The 20,460-nt window shown below is 31.7% G+C and overlaps 1 protein-coding gene across 1 annotated transcript; it reads right to left on the minus strand.

Annotated features, from left to right (window-relative positions):
• Window positions 1-11,953: 11,953 nt before the first annotated feature.
• LOC134722956 (uncharacterized) lies at window positions 11,954-20,171 on the minus strand. The gene is made up of 8 exons (XM_063586590.1): window positions 20,165-20,171; window positions 19,878-19,939; window positions 18,777-18,857; window positions 17,942-18,034; window positions 16,797-16,931; window positions 15,666-15,812; window positions 14,554-14,626; window positions 11,954-13,008 (listed from the first exon to the last, which is right to left on the minus strand). Exons 1-8 carry the CDS (start codon window positions 20,169-20,171, stop codon window positions 11,954-11,956), a joined length of 1,653 nt encoding a protein of 550 aa, XP_063442660.1.
• Between the last annotated feature and the right edge of the window lie 289 nt (window positions 20,172-20,460).

The raw sequence follows: 20,460 nt of genomic DNA on the forward strand, positions 1-20,460 counted from the left end.
AGAATCCACCTGATGAGCGTGTTGATGAGGTCATTCAAACTCTAAACCTTGAACTTAATGGAACAATCTTCTTAAAACCAAGAGACAACTGCCCATTAATAGAAGATGAATTCACGGAATTAAGGAATACCATTGACATAACAAAATATTCAGTATCACATGGACTAGATGTGTTTAGAGATGTTATGCTCCATGTTATGTCTAAACAAACTTAAACACTGTACTTTTTCATATACAATGTATAACTGTGAATGTAATATTAAAAGTATAAGCTTCTATATAAATGCAATATTTGATATAGGACTAATCTCCTTTTGTATTAAAGCATATATTTACTGAGATTCAGTGCAAATGTATATTCTGTGTGCAAATTGCATGGTTTCTCCATCAAGTTCTAAAAAAATCCTATTTAATTGGTGAGATTAAATTATTTTTGAGCAATGATATCAGTATGTATTCCTTGACATCTTTAACCCTGGCATACCAAGAATTATGTGTTTTAAGGAACAGAATATGAAGTGTATGATCTAAGCTGTCAGTCTCTCTTATTTGTGGGGATACTGTGATAAATGAATTCCTGCTTTTTTTTCTCTTTCAAATCTATAGTTTAAATCCTAGTATGCAGAATAAGGCCCTTAACCTTACTGCTAATAATAATTTTGTATACAGCCTGAAACACAGAGCAAAAACCCACACTTTATACTTAGCTTTGAATCATTCCACAGTGTGTCCGGATGGGGAACAGGCACAGGCATTAATGGAAGGGTAAACAAAATGAGTGCCAAACCCTACCTTAAACTGTACAAGTGGTGTTATGACAGTAGGTGAAAATAAGTTGAAAAAGGCTCAGATAAACGCCCTTTTAGTTTTAGTTGAGCCTGCATTTCTCAGATACTATAAGCAATAGGTCTAGTACATCCAGTGTATATAAGGTGTACATGTCCAATTGGCAGGTGTCATCTAACTTTGACCCTATTTTTGTGATTGTGGTCTTTTTCTTAAACTATAAGCAATAGATCAACTATATTTGTTGTATGGATGAATTGTTAGCTGTACATGTCTGCCTGGCATTGTAAATCTGACCTTGGACCTCATTGGTTCATGGGTCAATACTTCGTTTTCTTGGTCACTGTAAAGTTTATGTGACAGTTGTGATGAAGCTTTATAATAAGAACTATCAACATGATATTAATGATTAGTGGAGAAGGCGAGACATTACAGTGTGTGAACTATTGTTATACATTTCCACTTGTTCATAATAATTTTCATAAATCAAAACCTAACCAATATTATCAAAAATATAGATATCCTAAACAGTCCAATAAATCCTAACTACTTGCAATACCAAAATAAAGTCCTGACAGGTGATAGAACCATTTATAAAGAATACAGCTATGTAGATTTCATATTTTGTTCTTTTTTATTTTGGCATTATCTTAATTGGGAAAAGCCACATTTGTGCATTCAAAAAGCATATATATATATATATATATACAACTCGTCTAAACATCAACCCAACAATGTTAGATCTGTAAATTTGCTTTCGCAAATTTTTGGTTCTTCCCTCGCCGGGATTCGAACCTATGCTACTGTGATATCGTGACACCAAATCGCCTGCACTGCAGCCGTCCCGCTAGACCACACGACCACCTGGGCTCTCAAAAAAAGAGCTTTCGGTGGCCATATGTTACCTTTCCACGTCAGTTTTAATCTAGCGGCGTACTACAGTACATGATATATTAGGCATGAAGATGTTATGGTTACAGATCAGCTAAATTATCTATAGTAAAGGATCCTACAAATTAATGTAAGATACAGTCACAGAAAATAATTATATTCATAAGTACGTCTGAGTCAGTGACAACCCTACAACAGATGTATCCATCGGATCGCCATCAATGATGGTGATACATGGCTGTGTACATAATGTATATACAACTCGTCTAAACATCAACCCAACAATGTTAGATCTGTAAATTTGCTTTCGCAAATTTTTGGTTCTTCCCTCGCCGGGATTCGAACCTATGCTACTGTGATATCGTGACACCAAATCGCCTGCACTGCAGCCGTCCCGCTAGACCACACGACCACCTGGGCTCTCAAAAAAAGAGCTTTCGGTGGCCATATGTTACCTTTCCACGTCAGTTTTAATCTAGCGGCGTACTACAGTACATGATATATTAGGCATGAAGATGTTATGGTTACAGATCAGCTAAATTATCTATAGTAAAGGATCCTACAAATTAATGTAAGATACAGTCACAGAAAATAATTATATTCATAAGTACGTCTGAGTCAGTGACAACCCTACAACAGATGTATCCATCGGATCGCCATCAATGATGGTGATACATGGCTGTGTACATAATGTATATACAACTCGTCTAAACATCAACCCAACAATGTTAGATCTGTAAATTTGCTTTCGCAAATTTTTGGTTCTTCCCTCGCCGGGATTCGAACCTATGCTACTGTGATATCGTGACACCAAATCGCCTGCACTGCAGCCGTCCCGCTAGACCACACGACCACCTGGGCTCTCAAAAAAAGAGCTTTCGGTGGCCATATGTTACCTTTCCACGTCAGTTTTAATCTAGCGGCGTACTACAGTACATGATATATTAGGCATGAAGATGTTATGGTTACAGATCAGCTAAATTATCTATAGTAAAGGATCCTACAAATTAATGTAAGATACAGTCACAGAAAATAATTATATTCATAAGTACGTCTGAGTCAGTGACAACCCTACAACAGATGTATCCATCGGATCGCCATCAATGATGGTGATACATGGCTGTGTACATAATGTATATACAACTCGTCTAAACATCAACCCAACAATGTTAGATCTGTAAATTTGCTTTCGCAAATTTTTGGTTCTTCCCTCGCCGGGATTCGAACCTATGCTACTGTGATATCGTGACACCAAATCGCCTGCACTGCAGCCGTCCCGCTAGACCACACGACCACCTGGGCTCTCAAAAAAAGAGCTTTCGGTGGCCATATGTTACCTTTCTACGTCAGTTTTAATCTAGCGGCGTACTACAGTACATGATATATTAGGCATGAAGATGTTATGGTTACAGATCAGCTAAATTATCTATAGTAAAGGATCCTACAAATTAATGTAAGATACAGTCACAGAAAATAATTATATTCATAAGTACGTCTGAGTCAGTGACAACCCTACAACAGATGTATCCATCGGATCGCCATCAATGATGGTGATACATGGCTGTGTACATAATGTATATACAACTCGTCTAAACATCAACCCAACAATGTTAGATCTGTAAATTTGCTTTCGCAAATTTTTGGTTCTTCCCTCGCCGGGATTCGAACCTATGCTACTGTGATATCGTGACACCAAATCGCCTGCACTGCAGCCGTCCCGCTAGACCACACGACCACCTGGGCTCTCAAAAAAAGAGCTTTCGGTGGCCATATGTTACCTTTCCACGTCAGTTTTAATCTAGCGGCGTACTACAGTACATGATATATTAGGCATGAAGATGTTATGGTTACAGATCAGCTAAATTATCTATAGTAAAGGATCCTACAAATTAATGTAAGATACAGTCACAGAAAATAATTATATTCATAAGTACGTCTAGTTCTACTTTACTTGATGTGAGTCTTAATTGTTCATTATGTTTTATTCCACCTGGTTCTAAATTTGTGTTGCCTGAGACTTTCGCAAAAGTGAGACAGCTTGATTCTACATTATGTATATATTATATATATATATACATGGTTGAAATTTTATTCAAGTCAACATGAGTTAGAGTATTGCATTTGATTTTCCATATAAAATACAATAAATTGTATACTATAAATCAAGTTGTTTTTTAACTATCTAAGTGTATCTTTATTGTGTATGTAATTTCTATGTATTCATGCTAATAAATGTTCTTTTTCTTTATACTTGTATTCTCAATATGCCCCGTGTGACCCTGAGTTGGTATTAAATTATATCTTATCTTTTATATAAACGGATAATTTCCTATTCTTATTCTATATATAACATATTTGAATATTAGGTTGTTTTGAAGTTGAGAACTTTTGTTTCTAAATTTGGTCAATGGTCAGAGATGGAACAACTTGATACTTCATACCCTTTATACAAATACAAATTTCATGTGTTTAATGTCTGTTGTCCTTGACCTCATATTTATAGTTCAGTGACTGAGACTTATGAGGAAAAAGATAACTACATGCATATCTTGCAAATTGCACATGTTTTTACAGTGGGTTTCACCAAGTTGACAATTTGTGAATAGAGATATCACTTGTGGTATTATAGGTTTTATACTACAACCACTAGTTCTACTTTACTTGATGTGAGTCTTAATTGTTCATTATGTTTTATTCCACCTGGTTCTAAATTTGTGTTGCCTGAGACTTTCGCAAAAGTGAGACAGCTTGATTCTACATTATGTATACTTTGGACATATTCTTGTTCTATTTGTAAAGGGCATAACTCTAGAATTGTAAAACAATCACGGTTATGAGTATTGTGTTTTCTTTGGATTCAGTATTATTGTTTGGATACAAATTATAATGGACTTTGTGGGTACACAAATGACATATTACCAAAAAAAAAAACCACTCTCAAATGCAAATCACATTCGGTGGATACATGAAAAATAAAATGTAGTTACAGGTCTAGCTATCAATGCAGATCTAGAGCTTTGGCAGATGCCTGTAGAAATCTATAAATGGTCAGTATTTGAATAATTTTCAAGACATAACCAATAACATGATTGAAAGACATACCAATTAACAACTTCTACATTTTCTTTGTTCAGTTGACCGTGATATTGGGGTGAAAACTCTAATTTGGCATTAAAATTAGAAAATCATACCATAGAGAACATGTGTACTAACTTTCAAGTTTATTGGACTTCAACTTCACCAAAAACTACCTTGACCAAAAACTTTAACTTGAAGTGGGGCAAATGAACAGCCCCACAGACCAGAAAAACATAATGCCACATTACTATCGTAAAAAAACAGACACTAGTGTCAGCAACAAATGACAAGCAAAAAAAAAGGTCACACTGTTATTAAAATGAACTGGATGGGCAACAAAATCAATGCTCTTAAAATATGTGTCTGGAAAGATAATCTTTTAAAGGCATATCTTGTTTGCCCTCATACCAGTTTTTGTGGTTACTTCAGTTTCTCAGGTGCTATAGGTTATTAGTCTATTTTATATGTTGTATTAACTTCCCGATTCATATAACTCTTTTGTTCAAACTAAGAATTGTTTCTCTGATATGTTATCTATGTTTATGGTGTTAAAAATACTTAAATGTTGTAACTGTCCATTTTTGGACATTCACAACCAATGTGAGCAGTAAACAAACTACTCAATTTAGCAAGTTTGACATTGATATTTTAAAAATAACAAGGCAAAGAAAATAGTCACAATTAATAGTTTGAAGGCTGATAATTTTATTTTTCATCAAGACACAACATCAATGATAATATAAGCAGCAATAGTTAGGAGCCTTGTTATAAATAGTAAGTCAGAACAATAGACTTTGAAAATGAAATCATTTTATCTATCACATTATCAACAACATTTGATAAATAAATTAAACATAAAATAAGTATGTACAGTAAACTGTGGATGCATTTATTTTTATGGGTACCAATTTTCATGGATTAAGAAAATCTTGCATGTTCATGGATATTTAATTTAATGGTTTTGCAGAGTCTGTATATATAATATAAACCTATATAAAGGTTTGTAATCGTTGAACATTAAATTTCGTGGTTTTATTTACAGAATCCACGAAAATTGGTATTCAACAAATAATAATAATCCACAGTATATTTGGAATCCAAATAACAATGAGCCACTAAGCACTAACAAACATCATAAGATATATATATGATATATAAAAAATTTACAGTTTAACTTGAAATATAAAAGTATAAACTATGTACAGTATATAAGTTTTGGAAACCAAAAACTAATGAACCACTGAGTACTTTCATATAAAAAAAAAATCCAAATTTTTTTTTTCTTCCAAAGAATATATTTTTGATATATCAGATCTTAAAATTGAACTTGGGACCTTTAACTATGTACAGTATATATTTGGAATTCAAACACTAAATAGCCACTGAGCACTAATATTAGAATAGCATAACCTCTCTTTTTTTTATAGAAGCAACAAAGGTATTTACATATATCTTAAAATATCATAAATTTAATAATATCTCTAATTCAAACTGATCATTGAAGAATCTTGAGACTAGAAGCTTAAATATTCCTATCAAATATTTCTACTATATATAGTTAACATTAATTTCAAATGTTAACTTTGCCACTGAGCACTATTTTTTTCTTCAGTTTCATCAAATTTATTCTTCTTTCATTCAAACAAACAGCAATAATACATTCTTAATTTTCAAATCTTTATAAAAATAAAAGCAGATGACATTTTTGCTTTGAGAAAATTGTTAGGATAACATAAATGTCAAGAACATGAAGCAATAAATTTTAGTGTCATTCATAGTAACAGACCTTTTTCTACAATACAATTTATATTGAGTCAAACATTGCACTAGAACTATGTGATAAATACATATTGAATTCTTATTCATATTTCGCCTTCGGTCTCAAGTAATGAATTAGCTTAACTTCTCTTTGAGGGGTGAAGCTTACATATAATATCTCTGTTTAAAGAAACGAACTATAGTATAATACCTGACCAGACCATATAGCTGGCCAGTGACCTTGACCCTAGTATATAAGCACCTGTTCCATAATAACTTGTCATTTATTTTTCTTGAGGGTGGAAGTGGACACTTCACGTAAGTTCTTTTTAGTTATTTCATTTTTATCTTAAATTTGGGAGAAAGTTCTTAAAGTTACATTAACTTGTCTACGAAGTACGACAAGTTCAAATGTTATTTTGTTATTTACAAATACTAATTCCTCAATTGTCTACGATGTATGACAATTTTAAGTGTTGATGGAAATGAATTTAAAAATTTCTTGTCTACGATGTATGACAAGTGTTCATGGGAATTTAATTAAATATTTTATTGTCTACGATGTATGACAATTTTATATTTTCATTAAGTTTTTGCATTAGTACGATGTATGGCACATGTGTTACTTAATTCATACTCCTGTTTGTTAAACAGGTAGATATTTAAAAGTATTTTTATTCACCTGAAGGTCGTGAGTACTCTTCACAATTTACACGTGTTTTACCTGCACAGGTACACATTTTTGTATTACAATGGCTGAATTTGTTTATGCAAATGTATTGTTTTTGCAAGATGTTTAGAATGATGTTTACACTTACTAGGGTGATGGTTATGATTTTCATCACCTCTGGAATGTTTTAGAAATTAAAGATGATAAATTTAATAGGAAATCAAGAGGTATTTTGAATAAATCCTCTTCTTAAACAGTTATAAAACCTAGTAGTTTTATAATCGGTCATAATGGCATATGGCAATTGGAAATAATTGACAAAGCAACAGAACCTGTAAAAAGTAAGTTTTAAAATGTAGTGCTACTTGTATAACTTCAAAATCTACTTGTTTTGTGAATGTTTCTCACGAAAGTGCTGTTGAGATTTAAGATAGACATGTATATTGATACATTTACTCATTATTGTTAATGTAGTAAAGAACCTGTATGAATCATGAGGTTTGAGACAGTTTCACTGCCTTCAACTCTAGCAGAGTTTGTAGAGAAACCTGCTGCTTTATTTGAATTTTGCCATTAGAGGCTTACTTTTATTAAGATTTAGTTCTAATTTTTGATCTGATCTACTGAAATGATACGGTGTATGTACTTCTTTTTGGAGTTTGTGCCATGGCTGATGATAGTCCAGCCGGAGTTGAATTTGATACGTCTTTTGATCCTGCATTAAGGTTTTCAGAAGCCTTTAAAGCTTCTTTTAGTGAGATTAATGGTCCATTATCTCATCCTGTTTGTTGAACAGTTTAATCATGATTTTGATAAAATCAGGAAAATATAAAGTTCATAGAGGAAATAATACTATCACACTGAGAACTGTGACAATCCTAGTGTGTCTAGGATAAATAAAAAATTGAAATGGCATTGCCTAGACAGGCCCACTCTGTGGTTTCAAATATGCAGGAAACCCAGAGATACTTTCTTAAGGGGTTGATCATCACCCCTATTGTTGAGTTGGCTATTTCTTGTTGTAAGAATGAGCCATTGGATCTTGATAATACAAGAATTTTATTGTAAAATTCTATTTGTTTGTTTGACCATGGGTTTCTGGTTAAACCCATAGGAGATGCTCAGAAATATTTAGATGATAAAACTTTTTTGTAATTCTGTTGTGATAGTTGCTTTTTCACTTTTTCTAGTATAATGATTGCAAAAAGCAAACTTGTGTTTATACAAAGATTCTAAAGCAAATTATAGATGCCTTGGAAGAGGTTCTAGGTATAACAATTAATTTACTCCCAGCTGTTATGGGAAAGGCAATATCAGTTTTTTAACTGCAGATGCTCTGTTGGTCAACTAGTGTACTATACTAGTAGGCAATTCCCTTCATTGAGAGGGAGAGGTTTCCAAAAAGGGAACAGAGAATTTCGAAGAGGTCACTTTTCTCAACCAGTTGCTATATATACAGTAGATAACTTAAATATTATGATTTGGAAAGTGTTTCTAATGATCTATTGATATTAGATATATTAAGAAATGATTATAAAATTATTCTTAATGATGTACCACAAGGTTTATCATTTTTGAATTAAATACATTTCACCTTTCATAAGGATGAATTATTTTCATAAGTCCAAAAATTGATAGCTAAGGGAGCTGTTTAAGAGGTTGATCGATCAATGGAAAATCAGTTTATTTCCTATATTTTCTTAGTTCCTAAGAAAGATTGGTCTTCAAGGCCTGTATCTATTTGAAAAATTCAAACAAACTTAGTTTGTGGCTAATCAGCATTTGGAGCAGGACCATTTATCTTTTGTTTAGATGTAATTCTTTTTAGAATAATTATCTATATATATATAGAGAGAGAGCTAACATCTTATTAGATCTCACAGTTGCATATTTAAGTATCATTTATGATTATATCACAATTTCCTGATTCATGTGGAAAAGACATTGATATGATATTCATGTTTTTTGTTTTGGATTGGCTTCTGCATCAAGAGTTTTTACTAAGGTTTTAAAACCTGTCTTATGTATTTATGAAATAATGTCACTTGAAGTATATACATGCTATAGTTTATACATTGATGGTTCTTTTATTATGGATCAGAGTTTAGATGATTGTATTGTGAATACAGAAGAAGTGGTGCAAATGCTTGATAAGCTGTGCTTCGGAATAAATTTTGAGAAGTTGGTACTCATTCCTTGGAAGCACATTGTTTTCCTTTGTCTCATTATTGATACTGAGCTATTTAAGTTTTTTCTGACAGATGAGAAATGGTAAAATTATCTCCCTTGGGAAATTTTTCTTAAATAGAATTGTGTAACTGTATTTTAGATGATTTACATCATATATTGGTCTTGTGACGAATGCTTTTAATGGCAGTATCTGTGGGAATGTTACATTGCAGAAACATGACGAGAAATAATGTTGAAACACTGTATAGTTGTTAGTGTTTATTATCATCAATAGGTGACATTTTTTAACTTTTTTAAATCAGAAATCAAAAATTTGATTTATAGACCCATCCAAATAAGTTTTTGAATTGAACCAGATTCCTCTGACAAAAGAAGGATTTGGGATCCAAATTTGAAGAAAATGTTTCTGTTGGTAGAATTTATTGGAGCTTCTTTAAGAGTATGCACTCATTTAATATAGATTTCATAGTATTGTTGGCTATATTTTTCTTTTGGAGAAAAAGTTTTAGTCACAGAGAGTTATACAATCAGAAAATACTATTTCAGTAGCTTTTATTATGCAATAGGAGGTTTTAAACCTCTTTGTCACTTAACATACTTACTACAAATTTTTCATTATTTGGGCTTGGTGTTCAAGAAAGAACATTTTTATCACAGCTCTTTATATTCCTGGTAAGAAAATTTTTGATGCTTATCATATGTCTAAAAAATTTACAGATTCAAAAGGATGGCAATTGAAAGAAGATGTATTTGTTTTGTTATTATTACATTTTCATTTTCAAATCTGTAGATAATTACTTCATTGTCTTTAGACCAACAAGCTCCTTTCAGAGATGTTTGTATTTTTCATGGTCAGAATTAAGACCTTATATTTTCCCATCTTTTTCATTGTTGGGGATAATTATAAAGAAAATTATTTGTGATAAAGTTCAGAAGGCTTTTGGTTATCCTTTTTGGCTTGCTCAGAGTTGGTTTTCTTTGCTAAGACCAATTTTAATTTATTTGCCAGTTAAACTGCTAAGCATAAAAATTAGTAACAATGTTGTATACTGAAGATAATGTCTTTCCGTCAGGAAGAGACTTAATTTAACTGTATATTGTAAAAAATATAAGTGAACCAACACCTGAAGGGTTGATTGTGCAGTAGGGTAAAAACATGTGTATTATACTCAGAAATCACTTTAATATAAACAGGAGATTTAGAATCATTTGTAAAATATATTTACACTTCATCTTGGAGACCTTGCATCTATAATCAAGCATTATCAATATTTTTTGAGAAACTTCCTTATTTGGTGTGATCAATTCCTTATCACCATCTAAAAAGGATGTTATTGATTATTGAAATTTTGTAAACACAAGCTTTTCATATTCAGCATGTTTAATGTGAATTTTCCTTGTTCTATGTTGAAACAGACTTTATCCTTTAAGAAAAAGATGTTACTTAATTTGTTTGTTTACTACATGTATTTGTGTAAGGTTGCTTAAACCTGAATCTGCAATTGAAGAGTTAGATACTCTTTCACTTGGGAGATGAATTTAGTGCTATCTTTTTTAGGTTCTTAATATTCATTGGAGTATTTAACATTGATGATTGTCTTTTATTCTTGTGTCTTTATTTACCTTGACTACATGTACATCTGCCTTAAAGAACTATCTTTATCAGCTGTAGATTTACATTCTATGTCTTTCATTCAGAGACATGGCACTTTATTTTTTCATATACATGAGTTTTTGAAAAATACTAGATCTGTTAGTTAGTTTACCTAATGAGGTGATCAAAGGTTTTGATTAACCAAAACTTTGTGTTGTTAAGACAGTGATTTATCAAGTTTTGTGTACAAAATAGGTGAGAGAATTCATCTAAGTCTTTTCGTAAAGTTTAGATAGTTAGAGAAAGTTCTAATTTTATCTGAGGTTTTAAGGTTTACTCATTTAGAGGAACCTCTTTTTAAGTGCTTTTTGCTTCAGGATGTTCTATTAAGGACATTATGGCAACAGTTTTGTTTGGACATATGGTAAAACTTTTTCAAGTTCTATCACAGGAAAGTAAATAGTATCAGTACTAAAACACAAATACAATTCAGTTGTAGTTACTGGATGATCTTGTGATTTTTATCCTTTATTAAATGTTGGCATTTATATAAAAATTGTTTTTAGTTTGTGTCTACACTTTAAACAAGCTAATTCATTACTTGAGACCGAAGGCGAAATATGAATAAGAATGTTCCTTCATCCAAGCATATCTTGGATGTGCAGGATGAAGGTCATTCTTAGAATATGAGCCTGAGGCTCGAAAGTAATTAATTCCCACCCTAGGGATAATCAGTCAGACCCACCCTTTTCCACTGGGTGTTATATTTGGTCGACACAAACTTGCTTTAAATTATGACAAGTTATTATGGAACAGGTGCTTATATACTAGGGTCAAGGTCACTGGCCAGCTATATGGTCTGGTCAGGTATTATACTATAGTTCGTTTCTTTAAACAGAGATATTATATGTAAGCTTCACCCCTCAAAGAGAAGTTAAGCTAATTCATTACTTTCGAGCCTCAGGCTCATATTCTAAGAATGACCTTCATCCTGCACATCCAAGATATGCTTGGATGAAGGAACATTCTTCTGTAAGTTCATCGGCAGAAAAATAAAAACGGCTTATTTGAAAAGTAGCTGAACAAGTGTTTGCAATAGGTCTTCTGTTGAAGCCTTCAGTGGAATTGAAAGAAACGTAAAGCCTGGGTAAACATAAAATGTCACTTGATGTCCAAAACTTAAGAAAATGGAGAAGTTGTTGGTTGGAAAGGCTTCTGATGAATCTTTCAAAATAAGTCTTGACCTTTTCTTCTAAGGAACATAGGGTTGGGTCATCTGATGTTGTATAGGATATTAGGTTGATGACTTTCAAATGTGTCGGTTTGTATTGATTCATTAAATTAATAATCACATGTTCAGTAACACCGTTCCATAACAAATGGTAGCAGTCCATACCCACTTTGATTTTAGAAATAGGAACACATGGGATAACAGTCATATTTATTTTCGCCAAGTCAAGAATAGTCTGTTTAACATTAGCTTTTGTTGGTACCTCAAAACCTCCATATGTAGAGATGAGATTTACAATCTCAGCGTGTAGGCCGTCCCAATTTGTGTTTGATAATAGATGGTTCACAAGGTTACTATCTGTTTCAGTGATAAATGATGAAAATGTTTGCAAAAGGAGTTCATCAGTATATATGCCATTGCCAGCAAAGATGTAAAGAAGCGGTGAAATTCCTTGAGGAAGATAATTACACAACACATATGCATGACTGATGATTTTACCTATCAACTGAAGGGTCCCATTAAATAAAGTTCTTGCATCAACTCTAGGGAGTTTATGTTGGTTCCCGATGAAAAACTTCATAATGACGGCCATAAAAAAAACAGAAAACATTTCCCTAGTCACACCCTCTAAGTCTAGAGCATTTTCTTCCCCAACAAAAGTACAATTGATGTGGTGGTGAATAATGTCTGGGTGCTCTCTGTAAGTAGTGAGTACATCTTGAATGATGTCTTCTCTTCTTATAGTGACATTGATGGCAGGAAGAAGGCCTTCTCGAATCCTGTCTCTTCTTGTTTCTAAATCTGTGAGATCTGAAAATTAAAGTCACAATTAAAATGCAATCAAAAAATCTATTTTTCTTTTTGTAAATCTTTTACATATGTAATGATAAGCCATCTGTAAAGGTCTTACAAAATCTTTGTTATTTTTTAATTGTTTTCACAAGCACATTGACATATCATATATATTTTTTTTTTGCTTTTTTGGTTCCTTTATAAACCCCTATCAATATAAACTAATGTTTTGAAAAGCTTGTTATCGTTAATCTGTGTGGCAAACTTCCTTAAGTCAAAGAACAGAAACTTTTGGATTTCAACGCAAATGAACAAAAGGATGAATATACCAACAGATAAAACTTTATGCCCCCACCGTGTTAGGGAGGAGCATGTAAATATATAAGATATCAGTTTATGAGATATCTTAAAGTTAAAACAAATAATAAAACAGCATGCCATATGTATTTGCATTGTTGATGGCAATAATTAAGTTGGGACAAATAACTTTCCTAGCAACTAGGTCACTTTGTCTATAACAGGGATAATTGTAAGTCTCATGATAATCATGCCACTACATCTTTGTTGTCAATTGTTCCCTACTGATAGAATTTAAAATTTGCCGTCAATGTTTCAATTTGTCATAAAAACAGATAATCTGCAGGGCGCAGCTTTATACGACAGCAGAGGTCAAACCCCAGAAAATTTGGGGCATTTAAGCTTGATACAGCTCTGAATTTGGATTGTGATTAGATAGACACAACATCGGTTTTTGACAAAGAATGAATGTGGTCTAAGAACTTAAACTCAAAAACAAAAATTTAAATTGGACATTTACCTATTACGGTCCAATATCCAAAATCTAAATACATGGTTAAATTCAGCATATTGGAGAACCCCATATATTCAGTTTTTGTTGAAATGAAGTTTAATTTTGGACCCTGATTTGGCCAAACTTCAAAACTGGGCCCATAATAATAAAATCTAGGTACATGTCTATATTCAGCATATCAAAGAACCCAAAGAATTCATTTTTTGTTAAAATCAAACTAAGTTTGATTTTGTTCCCTTTTGACCCCTTTATCCTAACTCAACTGTAGGGACCAAATCTCCCAAAATCAATCCCAACCTTCCTTTGGTAGTCATAAACCTTATTTTAAAGTTTTATAGATTTCTAATTACTTAAACTAAAGTTATTGTGCAAAAACCAGGAAAAATGCTTATTTGTGACTGTTTTTTGGCCCCTCATTCCTAACCTATTGGGATAAAGACACCCCAAATCAATCCAAACCTTTCTTTTGTGGGCATAAACCTTATGGTTTACTTATTCTAAAGTTATTGTGCGAAAACCAAGAAAAATATTTATTTGGGCTCTTTTTGGCCCCTAATTCCTAAACTTTTGGGACCAAAACCCCCAAAACCAAACACAACCTTGATTTTGCAGTCATAAACCTTGTGTTTAAATTTCATAGATTTCTTTTTATTTATACAAAAGTCATAGTGCAAAAACCCAGTGTCTTAAATGGATGATATTTGCGGTCGTATAAAAAATTGGGCAAACACTCCTATTAAATAATTTCTTACCATTTACATTAAGGAGGTTGATAGGTTCTGAATCTTCAGGTTCTTCTTCAGAGCTGCTATCATCAAGGATTTCCTAAAAAATGAAGGTGAAAATCAGAATCTGTCTTCATAGTGTACATAAAAATATTTCCAAAGGGACAAGTCTTTTGATATAGACCCGATACAAATTAAACGAATACAAGTGTGGTCGCATACAAAATGTACAGAATATAAGTGAAATATTGGTTGAATTCTTAATTAACTTAAAAATGATTCCCATTATGTTTTAGATCTTGTGAACTGCAGACTGACTTCTTGCTTGAGTCTTGCTTGAGTCAGCATCTTATACTACATGGCAATACATCATACTTTGAATTTTGGGCATGAAATGATCTTACGATTTGTAATCAAGGTTTTTATAGGTTTCGATATAGTGAATGCATTCATACATAATGAACATGCTTAACAATCATAAAATGTAACCTGTGGTTATTCTGTTCATCTGCAAGACTTTTACTTAATGTTGGCAAAGGATACATTGAATTCTAGTGAGGCAAATACTTAACATACTAGTTTTTTTTATGTTTTGATAAACGGTCCAAAGAAACTTATATCAGTGCTTTGATTATAAATAAAGCAGAAATATCAGTAAATTTGAATGCCATGCAATCATTTAGTGAATTTGGTTTTTACGGAAGTATAAATTATATGTTCTAAATGTTTGAAAAAAGAAAAAACATATTCCAAATTTAATTTTTTTTTAAAAAGAATGATTTCTATGATATTTTGTTTGTTGACACATTATGCATTATAAAATCTTAAATTATCATACTCCAGTACACATTTTTTATATAGTTAAATTGGATTATAATATCTGTATTTTAAATTAAGAAATCATCGCCTTGTACCTTATGTTTTGGAAATAATTCTCTTACAAAATTTCAAGCAGACTGAATCGTCTGGAAAATAAACCCTTAAAATCAACCCAACTATTAGAGAAATTTTGGTCTGTTTCCCAAATACAAACAAAATGTATATTTTTATGGGTTCAAATAAGAAAAAAATTCCAATATAAGAAAACTGTTGCCCCAAGCTAAAATATAATTAATCTAATTTCATTTATGAATATCTACCTCAAGATTCTCTTCAACAATGATTCTGGAGTTCCCTGTTATACCAAGGCTTTCTATAGTTGAATCCTCTCTTACTAGTAGCTGACCACAATACACAAGCTTTGCCAAAACAACATCTGTACATGCCTCTACATACAGGTGAAGAACCTGAAGAGTTGAGAAAATAAACTTATAAGTAATTCACAGACCCAGCAACAGCATTAAAACATAAATTCATTATTTCAGATTTAAAAGTACTTGGATTTGATACAAATTGAAATTAAGTCAATATTTCATAATTAACATGATAGCCAGTGACATAATATGATATCATTAAAGTCATATAAAACAAGTGTCTGGTAAAAAATAATGTTTATCCGATTCCTGAACCAATGCATTAATATGTCATAAACTTAAGTGTTCAGTGCACAATTTTATCATTTTTTAAGCTAACATATTGTGTAATTGTCAATCTTTTATCCTGTCTGTCTGATACGAAGTGATAATAGGGCGGCTGATTATTCATCATGGCTTGAAGCCTTATAGTTAACAGATTGTCACCTTATAGAGAACAATCATCAAAGAATCATGGATATAAAGCAGACATGTAACACGTACAATCAGATAATAACTTATTGCAATCACCCCATTTTTACAAGAAGGGTCATGCTAAGGTTACTTGCCTTATTTTGCATGCAAAAAATATGTCGGCAAAATGCTTCCTTGAAGCAAGTAATTATTAAAAAGAAATAAACTTCTTCTAAATGCGGACAAATTAAAGCAATTTTTAGAAAAAAGTATGTGTACATCAGTTTCAAAATGAAAACTATCCATTAAGTTATAAAAACATGTGCATATTTGTTTTGTAATTTGAGGTTTCATATGACTCTAAGGTCAATACTTATATCGTAATTTATGTCACTTGGTCTCTTATGAGTTGTCTCATTGGCAATCATACCACTTTTTTATATTACTAATAAACTAATATTTTTAAAATCAACAACTTCTAGAAATTGTGTTATCATTAAATTTATCTAATCATACAGAACTGACAAAGTAATTGTAATTTAATCAATTATATTGAAGGTAATTGGACCCATCTCTGAATATTATGTACTGTATCCCTAGAGAAAACAATAAGTAAATAGTTACCTCAGAAGATGTTTTTTTAGATAAAGTCTTTTCTAAGACTGTCTGGTCTGGTAACACAAATACAAGTGAGACATGATCCTCAGCTAGAGATGTTATGAATAAGATTTGCAGATCTCCAACAGCCTTTGTTTGTAGCTGAAAACAAAAGGAATATATTATGTTCCACCCTGGAATATTACTTAGTGGCAAATTCTTTCTTAAGCAAGAACATATGGATTTCACTGCTTATTTGTGAAAAACATGATATGCATGTCTCTTTTCAAAGAATAAAGTTCAATAAATTCTCAATTTTATATCAGAAATTCATGAATAATAATTACAAGGGTATTATCTATAGGTATAAACTAGTGACCTACGTTTTATGAAAAGCTTAGAGCTGGGAAATTGCCCATTTTAATGATTTATATTGTCTTACTCTGAAAAATAAAAATTTAAATATATGAAAATTTAAAGATAGAAAAAAACAAGTCTTGGAAAATAAAACACAAAATTTATACATAAACATAAGGGACCTCATGTTTATAAATATAAACAAATCACCTAAGTTCCAGGCAGGCAAATATGCTATTATAAATGTTAAAGGTTTTTGATTTATTGTACAGACATGTTGAAGACTGAGGGGCAGACAGACTGAGGTATGGACAGACGAACAGACACCAGTAATCCATAAATAGGCATATAAAAATTTAAAGTAAATTGTCACCATAACTTTATTGACACCTTTATTTTACTAGTGTATGTGGTATAGAAATTATAAAAAGTTCAGCCTATATAAAACAGCACAAACAATAATTAAATGAATATTCTGTGTAAAATGATATCTCTTCAATTACAGATTCTTTTATCCTGTGACCAAGCATTATACAGCTATCAAATGAGAATATTCTATTTCAAATACTAGATGACCGCAAGAACATTGAAAGATTTGTAAAGCTAATAGTCTATGAATTTGTGCTGATTCAAAGAGCTGTAACAATTTCTTGTATGATTCCTCAGTTTGAGCTGTTTATCAAACAAAACAAAACAAAATTTCTTCAATTTCTTAGTTTTTTAATAGTATTATCACATATATCCATTTTCTTGATTGTTTACCGGTAATATTTCTTTTTCTTTAAAATAAAAATTGTAATGTGATAATTACAAACCTGTTCTATTTCCTCTTTTCTTTGTTCTCTTTGCCTAGTCCTTTCAGTACGCTCCAATGTTCTGCGAGCTCTTGCTGCCTGTCTAGACTCCTCCTATAATTCATAAAACATTATAAGCATGTAATATTGTAAAGAAAAGTTTCAATGTAAACAACTCTAAAACAAGATAATAATAGAACAAAATGTAAATCTTAATAAACTTTAGTATGATGTTTTCTTTCTTCAATAACATGAACTTTATATACTGTTTCAGTGTTTTCCCTAGAAATGTTTTAAAGGATGGTGGGATTGGCTGAATGGATGGTGGGCATGAATTTTGAAGGATGGGGACTTGTATAGAGTAATAAAGAATTTCAAGATTGAAGGATGGGGGCCTAAATTAATGCATGGGGGTACCACCATGCATAAACCCTCTAGGGAAAACACTGCTGTTTTTTACAAACTTTATATTCATGTGTAGCACATATTTGTAAATGAGACATATTTATTTTTACTAAATTATTTCTATAATTTTGCAAATAGAAAACTACATATTATTCTAATTTAGTATGAAGCTTTTAAACTAAAAACTAAAACTAAATTGAATAAAACACAACCTAGTGTGTCTTACAAAATCAATTATAAAACTTTTTAATTCAACCAGATATATTGATCAGGATACATTAAATTTTTTTTTTTGAAATTATAATTTTCTTCAGTTAGTACCTAAACCTGTGGCTAATGGTTTGTTTTAGAATGAAATGTCAAATTGAAGAAACAACTATATTAAACTTAGATGAATAAAATGTTATATTTCCTTAATTTGAAATCAAATGTTTAATCTTGTATTACAAACCTTTTCCCTGTCTGCTGCTAGGGAACTTGCAAAGTCAATATCTTGTTCATTTACTAGGTGCTGCCTTGGATTGAAGGTCACCTGGAAAGAATGAAAAAAACAACTTAAGACTGATATAGACATTTTTTGAAAAAACAATTTTTAAAACTTATATAACCATAATAACTATAAGGGTAGAAATGCCCTTTAACAGTCATTTTCAGCTTAAGTTTTTATTCATTTGGTTCAAAGATGCTGTGATTTGTCCAAACAAGGCAGCAACCATTTGATTTGGGGGGGGGGGGGGGGGGGGCTATGGTTTTTTTTCTGTGCAAACTTTTTTTTATCGCCTTTTTATATACATTAGCATTACATATAGTGGCACGTGAGGGTGATACAATTTTTTTTTCTTAGGGTCTAAACAAATGATTTTTTCATCAAAACCTGGAAACAAAACTTTTTTTCCCCCAAAAAAAACATAGTCCCCCTCCCCAAAATCAAATGCTTGCTGCCTAACCTTATCTTGAATTGTAAGAGGTCAAAAATAATTTTCATTAAAAAAAATTTATGGTAGAAATTGGAGTTATAGGTAAAAAACAGTCATTTGTTAAGAATTTTAACTGTTGTTTGCCATACAGGTCAGAGGCGGATTGGGGGGGGGGGGGGGGGGGGGCAGGGGGCAAGGGCCCCATTTTTGGGGAAAAAATTTGGTTGCTTATATAGAGAATCACTGAAGCATGACTGAAGCAGGCCCCCTCTTAGGTCAGTCAGTGGGCCCCCACTTTTGAAACTTTCTGGATCCGCCACTGAAGGTATTCCTTTTGCAACCCTCATGACTATAACATAAATATTTTGTTGCTCCTTAAAAAAGCTTGTTTATAAATCAGGTGCCAACCTATAAACTATTTTGTCTTGAAAATTGGTTCTAAACAATACCTGTAGTAATAAGTTACAAAAATCTTTATATTTTTTCAATGGATTTGATATTCAAGAAAATGTATTCCTATTTAACTAAAAATCATATCAATGCCTTTTAAATCAGAATTAACTAGAACTCTTGTAGTCATTATGGAAATGTTTTGTGCAAGCCAATCAATTTAAAAAATAATAATAATAAATTACCACTGGAGTTCCTGATGAGATCCAGGTCTGATGATTAGGTGTAGCTTGAGAAAGTTCAGGTTCTGTAAACAGAGAGCAGAATAAAAAAGGAAAAAACCAATTTTCCTCTTTTTTCACTCTAATTTCTGACAAGTGCAATTAGAGGCCAAAATAGGACAAGAACGTAATAAATTTATTCTATAACCCTTGTATTTGAGAAAAAATCATGAAAAACAAAGACAATTCTGTAAAATTAGTATTTATTTGATACATTTCAAAATAAATTTATACTGAATTCTACACTTTACTGTCCATTTTCATTCAACTCTCCGTGAATGATGCAACTTAGAATAAATTTATTCTAAATGCATGATGCTTTCTGTATATAATCATTTATAAAATACATTTATTATAAAGAGCCTTGATATCTATTATCAGTTCAAGAAAATCATAGAATAAATTTATTCTACATTTAATGTCATTTATGATTATAACAATATTTAAAATAAATTTATTTTGAAAGTCCAGTAATCTGTATGGTGAGGCTGTGATACAGAATAAATTTATTCTACATTTAATGTCATTTATGATTATAATAATATAT

Source organism: Mytilus trossulus, chromosome 6 (assembly GCF_036588685.1).
Source record: "Mytilus trossulus isolate FHL-02 chromosome 6, PNRI_Mtr1.1.1.hap1, whole genome shotgun sequence".
NCBI lineage: Eukaryota > Metazoa > Mollusca > Bivalvia > Mytilida > Mytilidae > Mytilus > Mytilus trossulus.